The sequence below is a fragment of the Saimiri boliviensis genome, chromosome 1 (assembly GCF_048565385.1).
Source record: "Saimiri boliviensis isolate mSaiBol1 chromosome 1, mSaiBol1.pri, whole genome shotgun sequence".
Lineage (NCBI taxonomy): Eukaryota > Metazoa > Chordata > Mammalia > Primates > Cebidae > Saimiri > Saimiri boliviensis.
Genome location: NC_133449.1, coordinates 122,808,429 through 122,835,752, shown reverse-complemented (window position 1 = coordinate 122,835,752; position 27,324 = coordinate 122,808,429). Strand labels below are relative to the sequence as shown.

At 51.4% G+C, this 27,324-nt stretch overlaps 1 protein-coding gene across 5 annotated transcripts in view; it reads right to left on the bottom strand.

Moving 5' to 3' along the window:
• The window catches only part of ZNF423 (zinc finger protein 423), a 363,648-nt gene that overhangs the window by 10,774 nt on the left and 325,550 nt on the right, over positions 1-27,324 (bottom strand). For all 5 annotated transcript variants that reach the window (XM_074403307.1, XM_039461811.2, XM_074403317.1 and 2 more), the window contains 2 exons: positions 26,947-27,078; positions 25,196-25,311 (listed from right to left, as the gene is read on the bottom strand). In XM_074403307.1, the coding sequence (XP_074259408.1) occupies positions 25,196-25,311; positions 26,947-27,078 (248 nt within the window). The remainder of the gene's footprint in view (positions 1-25,195; positions 25,312-26,946; positions 27,079-27,324) is intronic.

Here is a 27,324-nt window from a genome sequence, read left to right as displayed (position 1 = left end):
AGCCTGGAGAGGAAGGCGGGGGCCTTATTGATGAGGCTCCTTGATGCCAGATGAGGCAGCTTGCCCTTAAATCTGGGCCATGGGGAGCCATCGAAGGTATCTGAGCTGTGGAGTTACAGGAGAGGCAAGACAGGGAGACGCTCACGCCTCCAGCCAAAAAGGTGTATCCACAGAGCCTTCTCTCCTGTCATCTCCCTCTGCTCCCATCTCCTGTTCCCTGGAAAATCTTCCCCTTGCCCCTACGCTTTATTTCTTTCCCTTTGGAGAGGGTACAGACGCAGGCAGCTCTGCCTCCCCTAACTGCTGTGTATCACCTGGGCAGCCCCTCTCTGCTTGTGAGCACTTATTTTTAGAAGCGTTTGACAATCATCCAAGGGTCTAAGACGAACAGATGGCCTGTCTTAAAGGCTCATATGTTCGCTAGTTTGCACTTCTGACAAACGGTAAGCGTACTCGAGAGCACACCATAAACAGCGCCGAATGAATACTCAGAACACAATTTAGCTAATGCACGTCATTAAAATTAGGGGTGAGTGATGGCCAAGGTTCCCTCTAAATGCCTACCTGGTGACGCAGCCACTCCCCTGGGGCCCAGGCTATGACATGCATGCACCCTACTTCTCCCGTGGCCCCCACCCAGCAAGCCGGGGTTTGCCTCGCTTATGCAGAGGGCAGGGCAAGGTTTGCCGGAGTGGGTGTGACACTCATCCCTGGCCTCAGAGTGATGCTGGTGACCCACCGGCCCTCGACAAAGCCCGGAGATGTCCTATGGCAGAGGGAGCGGCAGCTCTTCCACGCACGGGATGTGCATGAGGTTTTCCCATCCCTGCCTCCCAGACAGTGAGACAGCCTGTCGTCTGCCACTCCGGAGCAGCAGGAAGTGAGCGTTGCAACTTCAGCCCGGGAAGCTGTCTCTTACGTGAGAGCCTCAATTCACCCGGAACTCCCAGCCTAGAGGGAGATTCCAACTCCAAGGAGCAAGGGGGTTGGCTTTGAGGGGGGGGGGGTGTTCTGCAGCTTCCTTGCGGAACCAACAGCAGAAGCTGATGCAGTGACCTGAGTCACCTGTGGTGACATTCGAGAAAGAGCCACATCCACACAGCCTCTGACCCAGACTCCTTTCATTGGTGCCAACTGGATCCCGGTTTTCCATGTTCTCCAGATGCTCTACGGAGCCCAGGTGGGAAAGAGAGTGCCCCTCACTCTCTGTGAACCCCCTCTTGCCAGGACACAAAAGACCAAAGCAGGTGGCCCAGTCAACAATCATTTCCATGAGCGGGAAACTCTTCCCTAGCGTGAAAACGTGGCAGAAAACAGTGTGGGGAAGAAAAAAGCCCAATAAACTCCCAAGGGGGCAGGTTCTGTACTGCCGTGCTTTGGAAATAAAACCCACCAGGGAATAGATTATTAGGAGGGAACTGAAGCCTTCTATTAGGAACCCAGACCATAAACAGGCTCCCATTCAGAGTCACCCAACAAAACAAGGGGACTAATCACACCTGCCTGGAGGGACGGGGGACTCAGGGGAACCACACTTCAACATGCAAAGGCCCGTCAGTGTTTGTGAGCAGAGAATCGAGTGAGCGGTGAGACTTTAGATAGCAGTGTGCAAGGGGAAATGAGAGTTTTATGGCGTCACCAGCAAAGGAAGATGGAATGCTGCCAGGGCCCTTACAGACTTGCCCCTCCTCAGCAACAGAGTCCACGCCTGACTCTGAGTCCTGAGTTCATGTGACCCCCGCTGCTGTTGCTGTTTCTCCAAAGAGGGTGAGGTACCCGGTGGCTAAGCCCTTTGGGGACAGGGTACCAAGCAGCAGACTCAGGACTGAAAATCAGAGGTCCCAGCCACAGCATACCAGGTGACCACAGGTTCACTTCTGTGGCCTCTGGCCCACTCCTGGGTAGGATTGCTGCACTGATCTCAACCTCGTGGTCACTGGGAAGTCCATTCTAACCACAGCAGCCTGCTTGGAACCAGGCCCCCAGGGAATAGCTCATCTCAAATATGAATTAGCGCATGGTTTCCCGCCCTAAAAGGGCCTGAATCTGACCCCTAAAAGACGGGGCCCCAACCCGATGCTGCTGGGCCAGGAATTCAATCAAGTACATCTCTTGCAAATTTTGGGAAGAGCTCAAGGTGGAAGTGATGAAACTCCAGGAAAAGTGGTACTGAAGCTGGGTGAGTGGCTCATGCCTGGAATCCCAGCACTTTGGAGGCCGAGGTGGGAAGATCATTTGAAGCTAGGCGTTTGAGATCAGCCTGAGCAACATGGTGAAACCCTATCTCTACCAAAAATAAAATTTAGGTGTGAGTGTGGTGGTGTGTGCCTGTAATCCCTGCTACTTGGGTGGCTAGGGTGGGAGGATCACTTGATACCAGAAGTTCAAGTTCAAGGCTGCAGCAAGCTAAGATTGAGCCACAGGGTAAGACTCCATCTGAAAAAAAAAAAAAGGGTATTCGGTGGAAGGGTTCTCAAAACCAAAAGAGGGCTCACTCTTCTCATCTACTTCAAAGTACATTTGCTGCTCTTAGTGTGGGTCAAAGAAGATCACGCACGTGGAGCAGTTTGGGAAGAAGGAAGCACCAGTTGGCAGGGGTACCAGTGCTCGGAACATGTTTATGTCATGAAAAAGATTGGGTGAATTCCAGGAGATCTATCTTCAGTGGGCAGAATTCCTCTGACCACAGGTAGCTGCACGTCTGGATGGAGCCCTGAAGGTTAGGGTGCAGATACTGTCAGGTTCACACTGTGGACAAGTGCAGCCCAAGCCAGGTGCAGAGCAGGGAGACCCGGAGAGGTCTGTGTTAGCCCCGAGATCGCAAACCTTGTCGGGAAGAGGCAGAACTTGTCAGTTCCTGGCAATGACTGCCAGGTGGGAATAAAGGCCCAGTGTTGCTGCTGGTTTTGCAAGAAAACTGGAAATTTAGATTTTTTTTTAATATAAACTTTTTTAGGTGAATGCTTATACATCGTTGGTGGGAATATAAATTAGTTCAGACACCGTGGAAAGCTGTTCTGAGATGTTTCAAAGAACTAAGAATTGAACTACCGTTCGACCCAGGAATCCCATTACTGCAGGTGCAGCCAAAGGAAAATAAGCATTCCACCAAAAAGACGCAGGAACTCATATGTCCACTGCAGCACTATCACAATAGCAGAGACATGACACCAACCCAGGTGCCCACCAAGAGTGGATGCGATCCAGAAAATGTGGTCCATACATTATCATGAAACACTATGCATCCATCAAAAAGAACAAAAGCATGCCCTTTGCAGCAACACGGCTGCAGCTGGAGGCCGTTATCCTAAGTGAACTAATGCAGAAACAGAAAACCAAATACCACGTGTTGTGTTCTCACTCCTAAGTGGGAATTAAGTACCGTGTGATGCACACAGACGTAAAGTTGGGAACAACAGGCACCAGGAAATAAAAGAGCTGGGAGGGAGGGACGAGGATTGAAAAGTGACTATAGGTATTATGCTCACGACCTGTGTAATGGAGTCAGTCATACCCCAAACCTCAGGGTGACGCAATAGGCCCATGTCATAAACCTGCACATGTATTCCAGAATCTAAAATAAAAGTTGGGGGAAAACGGAAGTAAAATCCACAAACTTTCTTGATGTTTAAAGCACTATGCAGGACCATGAAAACAAATCTGCAGGTTGAATGTGGCCCTCGGGCTACCAGCTTGAGACCTCTGGGGTTGGTGAGGGTCTCTAGAAGCCCCACACACCCTGCAGGGAGGTGGGAAGTGGTACCATTAGGCAGCAGATGGCCTGACTTGACTTGAATCCTCACCCGAGGAGCTGGGATGTGGGACTCAGTGTGGTTAAGTTCCGCCGAAGAGGGTAAGGGTAGAAGATGAAGTTCTGCGAAAGCAGAACCACCTGCAGGTCCTGGGTTCTGCTGCCTCATGGGTATTTCCTGCCCAGCCGGCCCAAGTGTTTCTGGGTGTGCCAGGCGCTGGCAAACCTGGGAGACCAAGGAGTGTGCAGGGAGACCAGACCCTCCCACTTCCCTAGAGCCGCCCAGGAGGCTGAGCACAGCTGTCTCGGGGGTTGCCCATGGGCCATCTGGAGGGACCGGCACCAGAGTGTGCCACGTGACTGCATTCGATAGTCTGGACCATAAGGATCCCCCACACCTTCCTTACTTCAGAGGACCTGAGAGCCCTCCCTTCCGCCATCCACAGTGTCCCATGGGGAAAGGTGAGGCCAGGCATGGTAGAGGGACAGCCCTTTGGGGTGCTTATGAAAGCAGCCTGCCAAGGCAGGGTTCCTAATACTGTGCACACATCACTCCATATGCACGCACACACACGAATACCCTAATCTCACACACACACACACACACACACACAGCCGGTCCCTCATGTGCCCACCCCCATACACACAGATACCCCACAATCCCATGCACACACATGAGTACCCCACAATTCCATGTGCACACACACAAGTACCCCACAATCCCATGCACACACACACACAAAGTACCCCACAATCCCATGCATACACACACACACACACACACATGGATACCCCACAACCCCATGCAGGTACACAATCATGGACTCAGGGATACCCTCAAATCACACACACACACACACACACACACACACACACACACACACACATACCAGTCCTGACACTGACCATGTAGTGCTAAGTGGTGAGAGGCTGGTCACTGTTACTTTGGCGTTCTGTCTCCCCACCCTATATAGCTGATATGCCCACGTTCACCCCCTGCTGGGTCCCTCCAGTAGCTCCACCTGCCTAGGATGCAAGGGCCCCTCGAAGGACCCCTTCCTGGCAAAGAAAAGCTGAGAAAACAACATGAAGCACAATCCGGGTTGTCTCCTGGAGGAGGCAGGGCTGTAGAAGGGTTTCTGCTTTTTAACCGCCCCCGGCGGGTCCCACCCACACCAGAACACATCCAGACCCTGACCACAGCCCAGATGGCCCGCCATGGTCTGGTGCTCGCTGGCCCACAGCCTCAGTCACCACCTTCTGCCAGCCCTGTCCCCCTCCCACTCCCGGCAGCACTCCCGCTATTCAGAGTCTCCTCCATAGCCCAGTTTGCCCAGGCCTCTCCACATCGGAGCCAGCCTTCTGGAGCAGCCTTCCTGCCCAATGACCAGCAACTTCCACACAGCACTGCCCTGCACCTTGCAGAGGTTTCAACGCCACAAGTCCTGTAACTTGCAATGATCTGGTGTGGTCCCACCATGGTCAACCGCCCCTCAAGACGCTATCCACGTGACAAGACAGGAACCTCCTCTCAGCTCGCCATTTTACCCCATTAGCTCAGAGCCTGCACTTGGTAAAAACTCCACAAATATTTCGGAAATGACAGCCTGCATGCCACTGTAGCATGTAGGGTCAAGGGAGACGAAGAAGAAATGCAGTTGCCTCCCCCACCCCCCTTCCCCACAGCCCTTGCCCTGGCCATGCCCAGAGCAGGTAATAACTTTTTCTTAAAGCTGGGAGAGATCCTTTGAGGACATTATGCCAGGTGGAATGAATTATTACATGATTCCTCTTGTACAAGGTGCCTAGAACAGTCAAGTCATAGAGATAGAAACTGTGGCTGCCAAGGGCTGGGAAAAGGGGAAATGGGAAGTTAATGTTTAATAGGAACAGAGTTTCAGATGGGGAATATGAAAAAGTTCTAGAGGTAGATGGTGGTGATGACTGCACAACAGTGTCAATGTACTGAATGCCACTGAACCAGCCACTTAAAAAATGGTTAAGATGGTAAATTTTATGCTGTGTAAATTTTTATAATGAATAAAAGTCCAGGTACAGTGGCTCACACCTGTAATCCCAGCACTTTGGGAGGCCAAGGCAGGCAGATCACTTGAGGCCAGAAGTTTAAGACCAGCCTAGACAACATGGCAAAACCTCATCTCTACTAAAAATACAAAAATTAGCTGAGTGTGGTGGTGTGTGTCTATAATCCCAGCTACTCAGGAGGTTGAGGCAGGAGAATTGCTTGAATCCCAGAGGCGGAGGGTGCAATGAGCTGAGATCATGCCACTGCACTCCAGCCTAGGCGACAGAGCAAGACTCTGTCTTAAAACAAACAAACAAACAAAAAAGTGGGCAGGATCTTAAAAGATAGGAGAGTGGGTTGCTGCACCAACAGGTAAGATACTCAGGGTCATTCTGGCTGGAAGGAGCACAGATCACAGCAGCCCAAGATAGTCTCAGCTGGGTTGCAGGGAGCCGCAGCATCCCGGGACAACATGCCACTAGCTGAGCGACAGCAGAGGGGCTTTCTCAGTGCTGCCCGGGCTGGGCCGTCCGCTACTGTCTGCAGTGTGGCTCCCAGTGCCAGCCAGTAGAAGAACAGAAGACCTCAAGAGACTCTGGAACTGAGGGCTCTTTCCCCTACAGAAAGGCCGCACCTGCAGTCATAGGCCAGGCCAGCCTGTGGGGTCCTGATGGTTTACAGACGCTGCAGGAAGGAAGTGTCTGTGTTTGCTCTGGCAGGGCAGGTGAGAGGCAGGAAGCTGAGCATGGGCACACCTACACATGACATATTTTGCCAGGTTGGAAAAAAGTAAGTGGGAGAAAATATTTTCTGACGCTGCAAGTCTTTACCACTTTAAATATTTATTCATGAAAATATGATGGGAAAACCGAGCTCCACATAGAGTCGTCATATTCCGCAAACCAAAAATCAGGACAAACAGCCAAGAGCTAGGATGGAGTACTTGAAATCAGGACTGTACTGGAAAATCTAGGTCACACGGTCACTAATTATACAGAACACATATGTTCAGGTCCCCAAACTAACCCAGTGCTTTCAGGATTTGCAAATGATATAAGGAAACTTTGATCATAACCATTTCCACTTTCTTCCAAATTTTGGTTAAAAGGAAAACTTTCCTGCATCCTCAACATTTCTAGAAAATTAAGTCCTACAGACTCAGAACTGTTCTGGTGGATATTCTGAGGGTGCCTCCTCAGGAAACATGGCCCATCACTCCCCAAGAATGGTCCCCAGCCCCCACACGGCCCAACCCCCTTGCTGACAGACCCCCCAGGCTGTGGGGCAGAAGCTTGTACGATGGACCTAATTTGCTGTGATGAATTGTGTGCACGCACCGGTGATCAAAACTGCAGCTGAGACCGAATATATTTTATGACTGTGATGGTTCTTGGGAAACACGCAGGTATACACCCTTGCCGGTCCAGAGAGGGGATCCAACCTTGCACCAAGCAAAGGGCAAAGGGTGATCCCACCACCCAGAAAGGCGGGGCTCCATGGGCTGCCCACTCTTCAGAAGCTGGTCCCACTGATAAAGCTGAAGAATGCCGTGGCTTGGCCCAAAATGCCTTGTGTGCCATTTCATACATATCCAGCCTCCAACCAAACAGTAAGCACGTTGTCACTCCCCAGACACCTGCCCCACCATGATCAAGTGGGTCCGCCCTGTGGCCTCCCTTCTGTCACTAGGCAGAAGTCTCACTGGTTTTCATGACACAAATCAAGAATTATCCATATCCTCAGTCTGCCCCATCCCCCTCATCTCACCAGAGAGGCATGTGTGCTTTCATGTGTGTGTGCATGTGTGTCTATGCATGTGTAGGTATATGCACAGTTTTAAAGCAAGGAGAGGGATGGGTAACAGTGAGGTATGAAATTAAAAGTATGTGAAGAAGGCACCCTAAAAGCGTGTGGTTCCTGACATGTACCTCACACTCAATGCTGGAGGGTGATGATGGTGAAGGAATGTGTAGCTGGATGGATAGGGAGATGAACAACAGATGATAGAAGGGTGGTGGATAAATGATGGATGGGTGGGTAGGTGGGTGTGAGGGGATGGATGGGTAGATGGATGATGGACAGACGGATGGATGGATGGGTAGATGGATGAAGGACGGATGGATGAGTGGATGGAGGACTGAGTGGGTAGATGATGGAGAGTGGATGAATGAATTGGTGAGTGGGTGGATGGGTGGACAGACAGATTGATGGGTAGATGGATGAATAGATGAATGGATGGATGGATGGATGAAATGGTGGGTGGGTGATGGACAGATGTATGGATGGGTGGATGGATAGGTGGAAGGATGGGTGGACAGATTGGTGAGTGGATGGATGTGTGGATAGATGGGTAGGTGGATGAATGGGTAGGTGATAGACTGATAGACAGATTGATAGATGAGTGGATGGGTGGCTGGAGGATGGATGAGTGGATGGATGGATGGGTGGATTGGTGAGTGGATGGTGGGTAGACAGATTGATGAATGGATGGATGGGTAGATGGATGAATGGATGAATGAATGGTGGGAGGAAGAGGAGTGTATGAATAAATAAGTAGGTAGGTAGGATGGTAAAAAGGTTGATGAGAAGACAATGGGCTTTAGAGTTCAAATCTTGCCTTGGCTAATTACTGTCTTTCTGACCTTAGGCAAGTCACTTTGCCTCTCTAAGTACTCCTTCACTCACCTGAAAATTAAAACTAATAATATTCACCTCATTGCCTTGTTAGAAGCTTCAAGTTAGATAACATACGTAAAAGGTTTTACAACACATAAAATGCTATATAGACACTTAACAGTGTCATAACTAATACTAACCACAGGGCTTTGTCATCTCTGTCAACTAAAAACGTGGATGATCTCACAACTATTTTGGTAGAGAAGAAGTCTCATTATGTTGCCCATGCTGGTCTCCCACACTTGACCTCAAGCAATTCTCCTGCCTCAGCCTCCCAAAGCACCAGGATTGCAGGTGTGAGCCACCATGCCCAGCCAATACCACATTTTTGATGTGGCAGCTTCTGAGGCAAAGACGAGGAAACAAAGCTGACGCCATAGGTAAGGGCTGCAGCTGTCTAGACTGTGCCTCCAGATGTGGCCTCAGCTGGGGAACTGGTCACTGCGCAGAAAGCAGGGAGCCCCACTTGCCTGCCCCTCTCAAACACTCAAACCCAAAGAGTAGAACACACTCCCCACTCCCGCCACAAGCCCCACTTCTCCCAGTATCCCACTTGGACGCCCAGGTCCAAGCCTGTATTCCAGTCTGGAAAATAGTGAGAGTCAAGAGCACTTCCAGTGGTCCCTGGAAGGCTGCAGAGGCACCAATGAGACAATAACTGCAAACGCTGAAGTGTTTTGACAGGGCTTACAAAACAGTGCAGGCTGGCGACAAGCCAGGTAAGGTAGGCCAGGTGTGGGCTGTGTTGAAACAAGAAGCAAATCGCTGTATCCAAAGGGAGTCACATGGAAATGTGGGCCAGGGGCTGCTGGGCCTGATTTATAGAAAAATCAAGAAACCCAGCCATTTAGTGTGGGGGTGAAGATGACAGAATTCGGGGCTGGTGGTCTGGGTCCAGCACTGACCAGGTCCGAGGCCTTGGGGGTCACTTGACCTCTCTGTGCCTTGTTTTGCTTGTATTCATATTAGAGACATTGTGGGGATCGAATATTTTAATGCCTAAAAGTGCTGAGAACAACACTGGACACTCAAAAAGCACTAGATAAATATAAGTCATTATGATGATGGGAATTCTCTATTTTAAAATACAGACAACCAGCTAGGCGCGGTGTGGCTCATGCCTGTAATCCCAGCACTTTGGGAGGTCAAGGCAGTAAAATTGCTTGAGGCCAGGAGTTCTAGACCAGCCTAGGCAGCATAGTGAACTCTGTCTTTACAAAAAATAAAAAAGTTAGCTGGGTGTAGTGGTGCGCACCTATAGTCCCAGCCACCTGGGAGGCTGAGGTGGAAGGACTGCTTGAACCCAGGAGTTCAAGGCTGCAGTGAGCTATGATCACACCATTGCAAATGGTTCCTTATCCTACTGGAATCCCCTTCCTGACCTAGACAATTTCAGCTTCTTGCTCCTCACCCTCCACTGCGCTTCCCACCAAAGCCGTATTTTATTTACCCTAGAACCTCAAAGAGCATAAGATGCTCCAGTATTTTATGTATCACAACAAACAAAATACATGACCAATTAAACTACAGCACACAAATGAGGTATTCCAAATTAACATAAGAGAGATGCTAAGGAGGAAAGTTGCGTATCTTAAAATATAACCATGAAATACGCTAACAGCTCCCATATACTGAGCTCCTACAATGTGTCAGAAGCTGGGCTCTCTGCTCTTTATATATTATCTTTACTTCTCCCAGTCATTCCCGTTTGACTGATGAAGAAACTGAGGCTCAGAAAAGCAAAGCAGCTCGCTAAGTCACCCAGCTGGTAGGAGGTGGCATGTAGGTTTTTGCCCAAATGGCCCAGTCCTAGGTCTACTACCTCCTTGCTCTCACTGTCCCCTGACCTTCCCACCCCTCCTGTCCTCTGGGACACCGAAAGGAGACACCAAACTGAAACTGTCACTTTCCCTTGCCCACATTGCAGCCACACAGTGAATCTCCATGCAGCCCCAGACAAGCCCCAGCCCGTCCATGTTTGAGTCTGTCTAAACTTCAGAAGCGGAACAAGTGGAACCATGTTCACTATTGACACAGCGAAATTAATTTTCTGCCATCTCCTCCTCCCCATGCCTGGCCCCCAGCCCCTCATCTCTCCTGTGAGTATTGGCGCACGGCTGCTGGCGGGTGCTCCTGAAATGCCAGCTTGCATTTCTCATCATTAATTTCTTTGTAAATGTCATTAGTAATTGTTCCTGCTTGACCAAAGAGTACAATCCAGACTTCTACCCAGAGCACCCTAGTCTCTCGCTGATGGGGGCTAAGACATCCCCAGTCAGATCCCAGCATCCTGCTGTATCAAGAAAGTTCTGACACAAATGAGCAACACAAAACATCCTGCTCCTGGTGTTAGGACACGGCTGCATGCTCAGGCTGCCTGGATTTAAATCTCATCTCCGCCCAACTTTGCCCCAGTCTCCCCATCTGTGAAATGGGGATAACAGCAGCACTGGCTTCAGAGGTGTGTCCTCAGAATGGGAAAATTAGGGCAAAAGGCCACCTGGTTGGTGGTGGTGCCACCATCGTCCTTCACCTTCTCCCTGCCTCTCACTACCAAGGTTGCAGGCTCAGCTCTGCCACTTACCAGCTATCGGACACAACATCAAGTGAGTGGCTTAAGCCCTCCGAGCCCATTTCTCCCATCTGTGAAAGAGGGACAGTGAAATCCACATCAACTCTGCCAATTCCACCCCGGATGCTGCCCCCTCCATGTGCCCTCTTAGGGGACCAGGTCCTGTGCTGGATGGTCCACAGCCCAATGCTGCATCCCCACAGTAACCCTCCAAGAGGGGCGCTGTGACCGCTGACCAGGTGATGACAGTGAGCCCCCCTGAGGGAGGTCACATGCCCAAGGTCACACTGATGAAGCAACTCTGAGGCCTCCAAACCCCATTTCTGGGGGGTGGACATTGACGCCGCTCCTTGTTTTTAGAAAGCCCAGGGCACAGGCCTGAGTCCTTCACCGCAAAGCAGTACAACTGAGACAGTGTTTCCAGAGTGCTGCTGGGAGGCTCACAACGAGCCCTTCTCATGAGGGGCTTCTTACAACCTCACACAAATGTGTCTCCTTGTCTTAACTGGGTAAACTGAGGCTCCCCATGTGGGCAGAGCTGCCAGGAAGGCAGAGCTGTGAGCCTCGGTGTTCTGACAGGAGTGTCTGTGTCTATGTCTGAGTCACCCCCTCCAGCCTCCGGGCCCCATGTCTTCCCATCTGAGGGGCTGCCTCTTTGTCTGAGTCAATACGGGGCAGGGCTTTGCAGGGTGCAAACCTCTGTGAACACAGAGCCAGTGAGGCGCCGCTGCTCGCCGCGTCCTCAGTGTTACTAAGAAACTGAAGGCATGTGGTCCCGGCTGAGACAGCGCCGGGGAGGGGCCAGGCTCCCGCACACACAACGGCCGCTGGCCTGAGGCTCCTGGCAGCTCCCCCGTGCCCATCTGTCGAGATGGCATGATGCCCTCTAAAGTTGGTTGGCCCCCTGCCCTAGGGCATGACTGACAGGCTCCAATGGGCAGACGGGCAGCCTGAGGCTGATTCCAAGTGCCATCTCTGCCCGGAGCTGGGCCTTGGGGGGAGGCCCCCCAGTCCCCACCTGGGCCTCCACATACTTCATCGCTCAGGCGGGCTGACCCTCAGGGCTCAGGAGGGTATCCAAGCACAGATTGGCACAGGCTTCTGCCTCAACAGCACCCCTCCAGTGCCCGCTACTCACTGCACCTCTGTGGTGACCAGGGAGAAGCCATTTCTCATCCAGGGCTGCCCAGACTGGTGACAGCATCCTGCCCCCAGAGCTGCATGCGGCCTCCATGTCACCTTCCAGAATGCCTGTCTCGCTGGGAGGCGAGGCCTGCTCAGAGACCCCTCGGCCTGGAGACCCCTGCACCCGGAGACCTACCCTTGGCTTCTGAGGGCTTTGAGAGTCATCTCCGACCCCACTGCCTCAGCCCGGGGGCTGCGAACACAGGCACTCATGTCGGACTGACTGGCCACACACTCCTCCCTGCTGGCAGCTGTGTCCACATGGGGAGACTCAGTTTACCCATCAATGACAAAGACCTCATATGTGAGGTCTGAAGAGGCTGCCCATATGAAGGGCTTACAGTCAGGTTCCCAGGAAGCACTCAGGAAATGCTGCCTCAGTTTTACTACTTTGGGGTGAGGGGCTCAGGCCTGTGCCCTGGGCCTTGTAAGGTCAAGGAGTGTTGCCAGTGTCCACCCTGGCCTTCTCCCAAGGCAGACCCCAAACTGCCACACATGGCCCCTTGGGAGGCGCAGCTGCCCCAAGTGGCAGCAGCAGTAATCATCATGTCAGCGACAACAGTGATGATGACGATGATGATGCCACACTTTATTACGTTGGGAACACCCCTGCCCCACTCGACAGTAAATAAACCAAGGCTCAGAGACACAGACCAACTGTGCCCATAACACAGTAACTTACAGGGAGTAAGGGCAAAGCTCAGGTTCCAAGGTGCGCATTAGTGTCTTGCAGGGGCCCAGCCATAGGGTTCTGTTGCGTGCAGCACTTACGTCGTATTTAGTATATGGTATGAATGATACGGTATGATGCAGCACTATACTACACCATACTACACCACGCCGTATTACATCATATGATATTATATTCCACAAACACATAAGAAATATTGTTTGTCCTTATTAGTTTGCTTTCCCCTCCCTGCAACATGTGACGGGCTTAGTCTGTGCCTGTGTATCCCCAGCACCTGCACACAGCTGGCATGGATCAGGTGCTCAGTACACACTTGTGGGCCAGACTGAGCACATCCATACATAATTGATTGAATGAGTCAATGAAGACATGAACAGAAAGCCCACTACCTCCAGACCACAGGCAAGGCAATGACAACACGGGCTCGGGCTCACCAAACTTTCACTCTAACCCAGACCCAGTACCGGGGCTTTTCAGGCATCACTGCCTTCAGCATCCCCAGTACCCAACAAAGAAGGGAACTTCCTGGCCGGACGCGGTGGCTCACGCCTGTAATCCCAGCACTTTGGGAGGCCGAGACGGGTGGATCACGAGGTCAAGAGATCGAGACCATCCTGCTCAACATGGTGAAACCAAACCCCGTCTCTACCAAAAATACAAAAATTAGCTGGGCATGGTGGCGCGTGCCTATAATCCCAACTACTCAGGAGGCTGAGGCAGGAGAATTGCCTGAACCCAGGAGGCGGAGGTTGCGGTGGTGAGCCGAGATTGCGCCATTGCACTCCAGCCTGGGTAACAAGAGTGAAACTCTGTCTCAAAAAAAAAAAAAAAAAAAAAAAAAAAAAAAGAAGGGACCTTCCTTACCCCTGGTCTCCTGAAAGCAAGAGAAGACCAGTGACTTTCTTACGGTCATGGAGCTGCCTGGTGGCAGGCCTGGCATCTGAGGCCAGACTGTGAGTTCCAGAGCATGTGCATGGCATCGCCACAACATGAGGCCACATTCAATAGAATTTAGGCTGTGCCAGGCTCTGGTTTCCTGCCCTAGTGGGGAAGGCAGGAAGCACAAAGTGATCCTACTGGAAAAGTGCCACAATGACCCTCAGCCATCCTTATATCCTAAGTGCTCTAAAGTACTTTACACACATGAACTCCATCTTCACAACAGCCAGAGGCAGCAGGTCTTACCTCATTTAGCAGATGTGGAAACCGAGCCGAGAGAAGTACAACATCTGCAATAGCCAATTATGGGCGGCTGGGCACAGTGGCTCACACTGTAATCCCAGCACTTTGAGCGGTCAAGGCAGGTGGATCACTTGAGGTCACGAGTTCGAGACCACCCTCGCCAACGTGGTGAAACCCCCTTCTCTACTAAAAATACAAAATTAGCTGGGCGTGGTAGTGGGCACTTGTAATCCCAGCTACTCAGGAGGCTGCAGCAGAAGCATTGCTTGAACTTGGGAGGCAGAGTTTGCAATAAGCAGAGATTGTGCCACTGCACACTCCAGCCTGGGCAACAGAGCGCGACTGTGTCTCAAAAAAATAAAGAAGAAAATAATGGGGAAAGAAACCTCTGAGGGTCAGCAGCTACTCAAACTCTCAGCCCTCCCCAGGCTCCTGGCCTCACAAGTCGCTAACTCCAGCACAAGCAACAGGTTCTTAATCCTCAGAACCACTGCTCGGGGTCAGCCGGCAACCCTGCGCCAAGCCCAGCCAGGCCCGCTGGCAGCAGTCAGGGTGACAAGGACTGGGCCATCTCTAAAGCAGGAAGGAGGAAGATGCTGCTACTCACAGAAAGCGCAGCCAGAGTCAAATGCTAAGTATGTGCCTAGAGCACTTTTGATTTTTAATTATTATTAGTTATAATTATCTGGCTGGATCTGACAGCAGCAGCACAAAGAGGCAAGGAAACTGGCTCTTTGGTTACCCATCTTATAAGGACCAGTGACTTTAAAAGTGGGCTCCCACAATCTGCGGGCATCCCCCTCCTCGTCTTCCTCCTTTCCTGCTTGTTTTCTCTTTCCGACTTTCTAGGAGCTCAAAAAATATGTTAACACATATGGGGATGGATGGATGCATCGATGGATGCATGGATGGATGGATGGATGGATGGATGGATGGATGGATGGATGCATGGATGGATACATGGATGGATGGATGGATGCATGGATGGATGGATGGCAGGCAGACAAAAGGTATCTTCACCTCCAAAAACTCACATCAGAGTGGAGAGTCTGGTGTAGACATAGTGACTTACAACCCACATTGACAAAGGGATCTGAAGGGTGGTTAAACCAAGGGCTGAGAAACCAAAGGAAGGAGAATCAGAGAGGCTTCTCAGAGGAGCCAGTGGAGCTGGGCTGACGCATTAAGAGAAATAAAGGGTCCTTCCTGCAGGTAGGTGGGCTGGTGTACGTACATCTGGGAAGCCTCATCTCGGTCTCATTGGGTAGGCGACACGAGGCCAGCTCAAGAGAATGATGCAAGAAGGCAGTGGCCATCTGTCCTGCTTGTCCCTCCAGTCCCTCTGCCCTTTTATTCTGTTCCACGAACACCCCAAATCTGCTTGGGCCTCGAATACTTGGCACTGATTCTTCCCTGTCCTGGAGGATTCCCCAGCTTTCCTCACACTGGCTCTGCAGCCTTCAGGACTCAGCTGAAATGCCACCCTGCCTGACCACCCAACACACACATACACACACACACGCACACATGCACACACACACCCCACTCTCCATCGCAGTACAGTGTTTTATTGTCTTCAGAATCCCACACTCTGAAATCCCCTAGTTCATATATTTATTGACTTATCATCAGTGTCTCCCAAAGCATATCAGATCCATGAGAACAGAAACCCCATCTCCCTGTTCCCAGCTCTGTCTTAGGCCCCTGAGGTGGCGCTGGAAGTTGGTACTCAGTAAGTTTGTACTCAGTGGATAATGGAATCAGGGCAAGGGCCGAACCAAATGTTCTCAAGAGCTAGGAAGGAGAGGTCCCAAGGGAGCTGAGACCCCGCCCCTGGCTCAGAGGGCCCTCCCCCTGGCTGGGTACCAGGAACCAGCCTGGCAGAGTCCAGCTCGCTCCATCAGAAGGGCTCCAGGATGCTTGTTAGAATACCTAGCTCTGCTTTTAATCAATTGTAATCATTTAGCTGGAAGCAGCATGATTAGGCACACACAAGCAAACAGCGTGAGCTAATCCTTTAAATGCGCCCGCTCAACGCTGGGCTGGCCGCTTTGCCACCGTGGGCCCAGCTCATGGAATCGCTTCCTGCAGCCCCTGGCTTTGTCAATGAGGGAGTCAAGATTCCAGGGCGTGGAGCGAGTCCAACACCCTAAAACCCGCCTTCACCAAGGACATGTGCTTGTGTGCATGAATGCATCCACAGGCTGTGAACTCCAGTGCACCCTTCAGCTCCGAGATCCCAGAAGCTCCACATCTAAAAAGACTTTTCTCTAGTTCAAGGAAGGTCTTATTCCCCCGTGACAGAAACAAGCAAGTCATAAAGGAGAGAAAAGTGGCAGCACCAGGAGCCTGAGGTCTTAGGAAGCCCCTGTCTCCATGATGAGAACAAATCCTTCCTCTCTCCAAGCCCAGCCTAAGCCAAACCCATCCTGAGGCTCATTTGCAAGGAACAGGGTTTGCAGGGTCCTGGCCTCGAGCTGCAGCATGGCGAACACGGCCATGCACAGCCCTGGCCCCGTGTTCACAGGCCCCACGGCATTCCCACCTGGGCTCACCCAGGAGCAATCTTTTTTGCATCCCCTGTTACTGCTGCTTGTGCTACCTGCTTGGCCCAACTACTAAAATAGTTTCTGGGTCCCCTGACAACGAAAGCTTTTTATAGTTCAGCACTGCAGGCCTCATTTAAATCTATTAGCTCATATAAATGGCAATTTATTTAAACTTTGGAGGATTTCTGTTTGCCTTGGTGGCAAAGACAATTCAGCTTTATATGTAGATCTGCCATTTGCAAGTGATCCTGGGCAAATCGTTTAACTTCTCAGAACCTCAGTTTCTGTATCTGTAAATGGGGATAAGAGTACCTAGTTCATAGGGCCGTGCTGACATAATCCACGGAAAGTGCTTAGAACAGAGCCTGGCCCACAGTACAAACCTAGGGCCCGGGTGGAGGCCGTCAGAATTGTCTCTTGTACAACTTCAGGGGAGCTTGTCCACTGTCTAAGCCCAGCCCTGCATGGCTGGGAAGCCGCATATGACCCTCATGCATGAAATCCCTGCAGTGAGGATGAAGGAAGCAGCAAGGCTCTTAGGATGAAGAGAAGGAGGTGCCATCTATGCCCAGTATCTGTGGGCACAGAGGTAGTCATGGGGATGCAGAGACAGCTGTGCTGGTGGGCAGAGGCTGCCCCTCCCCTCAGGTTGGCTAACCCCTGGCATGGGGCCAACAGGGCCCCAGGCCTTCATCTGCTGAGGCCTGAGGCTGGGAATGCAAGGCCAACAGCTCTGACATTTGTGGGCTGTCTGGCACCCCAGTCAAATCTACATGCCACCCTCCATGGCGCCTGGGCATGGCCCAGAAATACAGGGTCCTAAGAAAAGAGCCTGGGCCAATGGCGCTCAGAGAAGTAGAGGAAGGGGGACCCGAAACCCCGGCTCTCTGGCTTCCATTCTGTGCCCTTTATGCCCCATCTCACTGCTCTGGGCGCCTGGTTCCTCCCCATGCCCCAATGTGGGGTCTCCTATGCCCACAACCCTGAGGCTTGGTGGGATATCACACAAGGAAGGACCTGGAGTCTCTCTGTTCAAACTCTGGGCGGAAATAATGAAAGCACAGCAAACTCCAAAGGGAGACCCCCAAAGCCATCTGATCCTCAGACTGCCCAGAAGTCAGTGTCAGTAACAATCACAGGCAGCATTTGCTGTGCGCTCTGTGAGCCAGCCGCTGTGCCAAGGGCCTTTTGCAACTGAACTTTGACATAGCAACTCCTCGCACCCCTGCCTTACAGACAAGGAAACTGAGGCTTACGGCTCGTGCACGACAGGGCAAGGTTTTAAACACGGAGCTGCCCTCACAGAGAGCCGGCTGTTCCCTGCTTTACTCTCGGCAGCATTTCAGACACGTGCATTGTCTGCACACTTCTACCGACACGGCCTCACGACTTTCCATTTCGAGACAGTTTTCCCACATACTACAAACACGCAGTGTCCAGCCAGCTCATGCACCCCTTCCCTGAACAGCGCCCTGAACTTGCTAGTTTGTACCGCATGGCCCTACCTCTGCCCACAGCTCACTGGAGCAGGGTGGACAGCTGCCCTGGGGCTCCCCTACCAGATTCCCCCTCCAGAGATCTAGCACCTGCTGCTTGAGGGCTGGCTGCTACCTGCTGTCACTATCTCTGGGGTTTCCTGGGTGTTCCTTCTACCTACCTGTGTCACCAGTCCTCACACCAAATCCCCTCTGTTAGCTACCTAGGGTGTCTGTCTCAGCAGAACTAACAGAAATTGTGGTGACCTTGACCACCTTCCCTCTTGTACAGAGGAGCCCAGAAAGTCAGGATACGGAGAGAGGGCAATAAAAGCCAAAAAGAGGCAGGAGGCAGGGACCAGGCAATCCCAGAGAAGACAGAGTGTTGCTGCCTTATTTAAGTGACACTTGGCTCTGGGAACAGGGCCGCCAAAATCCCAACATTGCTTCCTACTCCTGGCATCCAAAATCCATCCACAGCTTAATTCCCCTTCTTGCTTGAGTCAACTCCAGAGAGTGATGCCTGAGCCACGTTCTGAGTTGGTGCCCACTGCCAAGTCTTGGGGCCACCTGAAGCAATGAGAACCCCTCCACCCAAAATTCTTAAAATGCTCGAATTCAACTGTCTCTGCATTTCTTCGGCAATCCACCCAAGTCTTCTCCTGGTTAAATAGACCAGGACAGACTCCTGGAAGCCCCTCGAGGTCAGATTGGATCCCCCACTGTCTGGGTCAGCGCGGGTGGGTGTGTATGTGGGTAGGGGTACAGGTCTATGGACAAACATGAGTCTCTCCTATTTCTTTCTTTTTTTTTTTTCATGCTTTCAGTCATATTTTGTTTTGTGAAATTGAAAGCTTTAAGCCATAACAAAATGAGAGAAATTTTTTTTTTTCATTTCCAGATCAGGCCAGTTAATGGGGAGTTTCTTGGTAATATCCTTCTTCCATCCTATGGCTTTGATTTGATCACTGGGTGACTTTAACTCCGTGACTGGCTGTTGCTGCTACTGCTGTCTTCTGAGATGGATCTGCTGCTTACTGCTCCCGCTTTGCTCCAAAAATCTCTTTATTTCATTCCATTTAAGACTAACAATAGCAATTAAGATGAGCACAGGTAAAAAATGTAGAAACTGATTGAAAGACCATTGTTTTTAGGAGCAGTGCATCGTTTTGGAAACAAGTGTACACTTTTTTCTACCATAAGCCAAAACGCACGATCAATAGTTCCTCCCGGTGGTAATATTTTTGGCTCACAATCTGAAGGCGCATAACCAGGATCACATGGACAGTGGAAAAGTTCATTGCAAACCCCATTCTCTCTACAACTTGTGTTACATCTTGTTACAGTTACGTCACTAAGATACTTGTATCCTCGGAATCTACATACCCTGTGCTGACCACACGCACTTATAACTTCTGCATAGGTCTCCCATTATTTTCAACCATTTCTTCCATGTGCAGACAAACATACATGACCTCCAAGGTAAGTGTACTGTATATCAACATCTGTCATTGGTTCTGAATGTGTCCAGTGACAAACAATCTTTCCAGAAACGATATCATAAAAATGACAAAGGGAACCACAGTTTCCAAATTTGTTATTCCGAAAATTCACTTCTGTACACAGAAGACAAGCAGACTTAGAAAATCTTTCAAATAACTGTGTACACATCGATCTCCAGCTCTGCACACTCCTTTAAAGCAATAGGTAGCCTTATTATTGCAGTATTCTAAATCAGTGGCTTTCTCAACAGGTACATGAAACTCAGATGTTCCATTGCAAAAAAAAAAAAAAAAAGTCTCCCCTATTTCTCCCCCTACTCCCACCTGCAGCCACTGACAACTACTGGTCTGTTTTCTACTTTGTTATATTTTCTGCCTTTTTCCAGAATGTCATGTGAATAAAACCATATAGCATGGAACTTTCTGAGTCTGGGTTTTGTCATGTGGCATTTGAGATGCATCCATGGAGCCAGGGACAGTGGCTCACGCCTATAATCTCAACACTCTGGGAAGCCAAGGCAGGAGGACTGCTGGAGCCCAGGAGTTTGAGACCAGCCTGGGCAATATAGCGAGACCCCATCTCTAAAAATAAAAGTTAAAATTAAAAAATTAGCTCGGTGTGGTGGTGTGCACCTACAGGCCCAGCTACTCAGGAAGCTGTGGTATAAAGATGACATGAGCCCATGGGGTCGAGGCTGCAGTGAGCCATGATCACACTCCTGCACTCCAGCCTGGGTGACAGAGCCAGGCTCAATCTCTTAAAAAAAAAAAAAAAAAAGATTCATTCACATTGTTGCATGTATCTGCAGTTGCCTCTTTCTGCTGAGGATGTACCATGTGACCTGCACAAATGTACCACATGACTCCATCTGCTACCCATTCTCCAGTAAGGGACAACTAGGGGCCTCCGGTTTGGGCCATGACAAATAATGCTGCTATCATCATTCATGTAGCGTGAGTTATGGTGCAAAAAACACTCCAGTGCCTGAGAAACTCTCCTCTGAAAAACCAGAAAATTGCTATTCCTTTTTTTCGGGTAAACAGTAAGACTGGGATTGCTAGGTCTTACGGTAAATGAAGATTTAACTTGATAAGAAACTGACAAACTATTTTTTTTTTGAGATGGAGTCTCACTCTGTTGCCCGGGCTGCAGTGCAGTGGCACAATCTCAGCTCACTGCAACCTCCGCCTCCCTGGTTCAAGCAATTCTCCTGCCTTAGCCTCCCGAGTAGCTGGGACTACAGGTGTGTGCCACCACGCCCTGCTAATTTTTGTATTTTTTAGTAGAAACGGGGTTTCATATATTGGACAGGTTGGTCTCGAACTCCTGACCTCATGATCCGCCTGCCCTGGCCTCCAAAAGTGCTGAGATTACAAATGTGAGCCACTGAGTCCGGCTGAAACTGACAAACTATTTTGTCATGTGGCCGTACCATCTTGCACTGCCACCAGCAATGTTTGCGACTGCGGATCCCACCCTTACCAACTCTCAGCACTGTAAGTTTTTCATTTTTGTGGGTGGCATCAGGCTGTGGTTTTCACTTGTCCTTCCCTAGTGACTAATGATGGTCATTTTTCTTTGGTGAGACATCTGCCAAAAGAACTTTGCTCATTTTCAGTTGTTCTGTGTCCCCTCTCATTATGGAGTTTTGAGAGTTCTTTATATATTCTGGATACAAGTGCTTTATTTGATATGTGATTTGCAAATACTTCCTCCCAATCTGGTGACTTTTCATTCTCTTAACCATGTCTCTCAAAAGCAAACCTCTTACCTTTTGATTCAGGATGTAAATCAGATAATATCTGTCCCCTGCTTGGTTTCTCATCACGATGGAGATAAAATCCAAAGTCCTTCACTGTCCGGCAAACCTTGCCGTGATCTGGGCTCCACTGCCTTTGCCCCAACTCCCTGTCCTTCTGCTGCACTCTGCCTTCTGTCATTGTAGCTCCAGCGGCCACAGGGCCTTTGCACTCACCGCTCTCTTCCATACAATCTTGCCTTGTACCATCAGGCCTCAGCTTGCACGCCACCCCCTCAGGGAGGCCCGCCTTGACCACACTCACCAAGGAGTGTCCAGCTCCAACCCCCAGCATGCTCTAGCCTATTATCTGGTTTTATTATTTTTTTCATGTCATTGGCTCTTATAGGAAAGTGCCCGTCAATCTCCTAGAATGCAGGCACCGTGGGTTTTCTTCATCTTCCACCAGTCTTCTCAGATGCTAGAAACAGGGCCTGGCACATCACGGGTCCCCCACATATGTGCTTCAAACAATTGGACAGCAAAGCTAGTTCCCTCTCGTGTTCCTAATCCTTCTATTGTGAATGGGCAACAGTTTGTCCAAACTCCTTTGAATTAATCTGTCTTTTGGGCAAAACCCATCTGAACTCGGAATCAAAGAGGACTCACACCTCCCTCATACTGGCAACTGTGCTCCTGTTAATGCATCCTAAAAAAGCATTACTTTCTGAGAGAGATATGTCGATGTTGACAGAGACCAAGCCTGCCGTGGTTCAATCCTACCTCCAACCTGTAGCAGCACTTTCTGTTCCTGCAGTGAGCTCAGTCCTAAGCCTCGAATCTTCTCAAGACCTCTCAGCCCACAGTCCCTTGTGCCTGCAAATACCAGGTTCCGTACATGACCTCAAATTACACATGGCCACAAGAAACCAGCAAAGGCAGAACTCTAGCTGGCCTCACCTCTCACTGCCCACCCACACCCCCAGCTCATCCCAAGAAACAGCTGTCTGTGACACCCAACCAGGGCCTTCCAGCCCCAGCCTCCATGTAGGGATGGTGAGCACTTTAATGCCTGAAAAACCCTCCTCTCAAAAACCAGAAAATTGCTATTCAAGTTACTTAACGAAAGCCATTATTTGCATAGATTTGGTGTTGCAACAACACTTCCACATTTAAATGGTCTATAATTAAAATCATTAATTGCAGAAAATAGTGACTCGTTAAGGCTGTAATTTAGCAGTCTCTCAGTATTTGATGATCTGACGCAAAGGTTAACAGGATGACCCAGGAAACCACCACCTTGCATGAACCACTCTGGGATCTAGTGTGGCCCACAGCTCAAGATAGGTGGGATGGAAGCAAGATCTGGTTTGAAAACAGCAGCTTCCCTCCACCTCTAAGCTCACAAGCCCCTGCCCAGTGACACCGACAAAGCTCAAAACAGTCAGGACAGGAAACATTCTCCGGGAATAATCTTAAGGCCAACAGAGAAGAGACCTTTTGGCATTTGGGACAATGCAGGGGAGCCCCACAGGAGCTGAGCAAGTCCAAAGTGTAAGTAAATCGTAGTTTATATGCACTAATGGGTTTAAAAGGCGCCTGTCCTGTTGGGCTATAAAAAGCTTCCTCTGTCAGGGGACCCGGGCCTATTTTGGTAGCTGGGCCATGCAGGTAAGGCAGGTAGGATAAGGAGGCGGCAGGGACTGCACTTGGGAAAGGGCACGCAGCCAGCACATGGGCAGGGAGGTTTCCTGGATGGCACCAATGCCTAGCTGTCCTCTCACATGTCCTAAGCACACAGACATCAGCTCAATTTGCAGATCAATGGGGAGGCAGCAGTGGTATGGTCAGGGTCACGTGCTCAACGGTGGCCTTTTGGAATTGGAACCCCCTCTCTGGCCCGGGACTGTCTAATCGGTTTCATAACTCTGTCCCACGTTGTGACAATGGGATAAAGGCCTCATGCACAATACACACATTCATGAACACCCTAAGAAACAGGCTCTCCTGAGCTCAGCCTGCCCAGCCCTGGCATGGCGCCAGCCTATGAGAACAGGACTTGGACATTGAATGGTGACTCCCCCTGGCCCCCACACCCTCCATGGGCCTGTTTGCATGTCCTCCAGGCAACCACCACCACCAGACAGGCAGGCCCAGGCCTGGCAGCGTGGGTGGGCTGCAGCACAGTAAGAAGGGGGCCCCTACAACAGGCCACAGCTGTGCCCCTCTAACTTCAGAGTGACAGGCAACACTGTGGCCATTCAAGTGATGCTGCATGGGGTGAGCGGCCCCCGTCTTGTAACCTGGGTGGGTGAGAGATTGCCTCGTGCAGGTGCAATACTGACATGGGGATGAGGGAGGGCGCTGCTGGGTGGGGGTTCCACCCTGGAGGAACAAACTGGTGTGCGTGAGTCCTTAGGGCTCCCCTCTCCTTCCAGGCAGAAAGTGGCACTCCCTGCCTCACCCCCTTTGAGGTTGGGCATGCCCAGGGGACTTGCTCTAATCAATACAATGTGAGTGAAAGTGGCATGCATCATTTCCGAGGGGAAGCTTGAAGAGCTGGTGCAGAAGTCACCACCGTCCTATTCTCCCTTCCTCAGTGACTATGGAAACATGAATGAACACGGCCCCTCCGTGGGCCCGGGTCACTGAGTGAATATCATGAACAGAGTCCCTTCCCTGTGATATATCACTTGCTTGGATATATCACATGGGCAACAAATAAACCTTCTGTTGAGGACACAGAGACCTAGAGGATGTTTCTTATTGCAGCCTAACCTACCCGCATCCTTCCCGAGAGATCCATTCCTTGCTACGTGGCATTTCGGCATGGCCGTCTGCATGTGTGTGACCTATCTGCGGACATGAGTGTGGTCCTTCTTTTGGGGTGCAGTGTTGAGCTGCATGTGTGTGGTAGTCCTCAGTGTGGTGCAGTGTTAGTTACTCTTTGTAAATGACATCTCTGGCCGTACGCATATGTGATGGGAGCTACGTGCATGCACGTTCCCTTTGTGTGTGGGATGCTACGGTCCAGGTCCAGTGAACGTGAGATTTTTCTGTGTATGTGAGTAGCATTTCTGGTGGGCATGTGATCTCTTCAGCATTGTAAGAATTTTCTGCAAAAACCAGTGGGAGAGAAAGCAGTTTCACCTGGGCACAGATCTTGTTCCTTGGAAAAACCAGTAACAGGTGAGAAGGGGCCCCATGGGATTCCAAGGGAGGTGGCTGCAAATGCCGGGGAAGACCGCCACAGCAGCTTCCTTTCCCAAGGGTCCTCGCAGCTACCACAGGCTGGGGCTGAGGATGCAACAAAGCTGGCTGAGGCCCCTGTCCTGTGCCTGAGGGCCACATCAGTCTCAGGGCCGCTGGTGACTGCCTCCAAGTTGGAGCAATCAAGCACCCACTACTCTTACTTTTCTGGCATTTCTGAGCAGGGCTGGAGGCTCCAAGGCCCCAGACCTAACTCCTATCTCCACACAGCCCCAGGACCCAGCCACAAAGACATCATGGGCTCCTAGCCACAGAACCCCAGCTCAGTCAAATATCATTCTACAATACAAGTAGGGAAATGGAATCCCCAAGAGCAGACAGGATGTGCCACGAAACACCCCAAATGTAAGCTTCTGACACCTGCTCCAGGCTCAGCTGGTGGCAGTTGGTTCTTTTGAGAACGTTGGGCTGGCAGAGGCCAGGGGACTGGCACTCCATGCCTGCCAGTCAGGAGGTCAGCCTCTGGTTGCAGACACATCAGTACAAGAACCTACCAGCTTCCTCAACCCTGAGACCCTCAGTGCTGACAGGGCAGCCGAGGAGCATCAGGCGGCGTGCAGCGGACGTGGGCACCCACCTGCAGCTCGGTCTGGAAGAAGAACTTCTGCGGGCACTGCGAGCAGTCGTAGATCTTGTCCTCCTGCCCGTGCACGGCAAAGATGTGCTGCTGCAACTTGTTGGCCTGGACAAAGACTAGACACAGACACAGCCATCAGGGGTCAAGCTGGAGACACCAGCCCAGCCTCCTGTGGCAGCTGCCCCCACAACACTCCAAGGCAGGGATCACTGTAGTGTGGGCACTCGGCCAAACGGTGGGCTATTGGGAGCATTCTTAGTGACTACTAGAGAAGGCTCGAGTTAGATGAGCACAGCTCCAGCACTTAGCGGCTGTGCAACCTTGGGTAACTCACTTAACCTCTCTGGGCTTCATCTCATCCTTCAAAAAATGAAGATTAGAGTATGTCCCTGGCTAGGTGGCTGGGAAGATCAAATGGGTTAATACTGATAAAGTGCTTAAAAGATGGCCTGCCACAGACAAATGAATGCTGTCCTCGTCCCCATCGTCAACAGCCAGACACCTCCAGGGGTGAGCTCCTGAACTCCTTCCAGGCCTGTAAGGCAGGTGCTATGATCCCCATTTTAAACAAGAGAAAACTGAGGTGCCAGGAATGTTAAATGGCTTGTCCAAGGTCCCACCACTAGCAAGTGGCAGAGCCTAGACTCGAATTCAACAAGCTCGGCACAGGATCGTGTACAGGAAGTTGCTCAACCAACACCAATTCCTATTTTTATTGTTGTCAGCATCCTCGGGCCCCCACACAGAGGCCCGCATATCCAGGGTCGGCAGACAGGCAGCTGGGACCCTCAGTGCCAGCCTCAGAGTGTGACAGTGACAGATGGTGGGGGCTCCTGAGATGAGGGGGAAGAAGGCATCAGGGTGCTCAGGGACTCTGGGGAGCCCCAGGGGTGTGTGTGTTTGGGGGATCTGCCCCACACTGGACCCCCTGGGCCTGGCATGGAGCAGGTCTAGTCCCAGCTTCCCGGTGGCAGGAGTCCCAAGGTGGCCCTGGCCCTGGGCGCACACAGGAGGCGGCCCAGAGCAGCTGTGTGTCTGGGAGGTGAGCACTTCAGAGATACCCTCCCGCCAGGCATCCTCCCCAGGGTGGGCTTCCTGCTGTGGCAGACAGCAGATGTCGGGGGAGGCAGGGAAGGCCAGGCTCTCCCACGCACACCGGCTGCCATCTGGGCAGCAGGAGGGGGCCAGCAGAGCCCCTGAGACTTGCCTCGGGCTGGGACAGCCATTCGCCTGGGCCGGCAGCCAGTCTGCGGGCTGGGGACTTGGCCGGCAGAGCTGCCCTTGACCCCTGCATCCTGGAACACGGATGGAAGCTAGGTAGGCCAGGGGAGAGGGGGAAACAGGAATGTGTGAAGCTGAGGCTCCCCAGCTGGGAGCCCCACATAATGCTGAATAGAGCTCAAGGCTCAGGAGACAAACACAGAGCCTGGAAAGGGCAAACTGCTGCAGAGGCTGAGGCTGGCTTGGACAAAGCACTTCCGGCCTCTGCCCAGAGGGCGAGGAGAGAGTGCCACCCAGCCTGCGGGTGAGGAGAGGCCAGAGAGCATTGAAAGAGGGCGTGTGTCAGCTCTGCATCGAAGGACGTGGGGCAAGCGGCCTGTTAATCCCTCAGGGGATCCCCCATGGAGTCCTGGGCTACACCAGGCCCGCCAAGGAAAGAGAAAGAAACACACTCTGGGATCCTCCAATGACAAGGCAGGGCTCTTGTATCCCATCTCTCTCCCATGAGGGGCACATGCTGAGTACCTTACCTGTGAAGCACACGGGGCATTTGAAGGTGCCGCCCATGCCCTCAAAGCTGTGCTCGATGAGGTGACAGAGGAGCTTGGCTGGGGAGTCGAACATCTGGTTGCACAGCTTACACTCATGGTTGATGCCTTCCTCTGCAAGGAAAACCCATGACCAGTCAGTGACCAGCATGCCATGTCCCCAGACAGGCACCCACGAGGCCCCCCCGTACACCCCAGGGCCAACCCCCACTCCAATCCCCAGCACCGGGGCTGGTGAGGGGACCGCAGACACCAAGACTCATCCTGGCTCTGTATGGCCTTGCCCCTAGAAATTTCCAGACCCCAGAGGGTCAGCTCCAAGTATCTGGCCCTTGGAGGTGCCATTTGCTGTGATTTCTC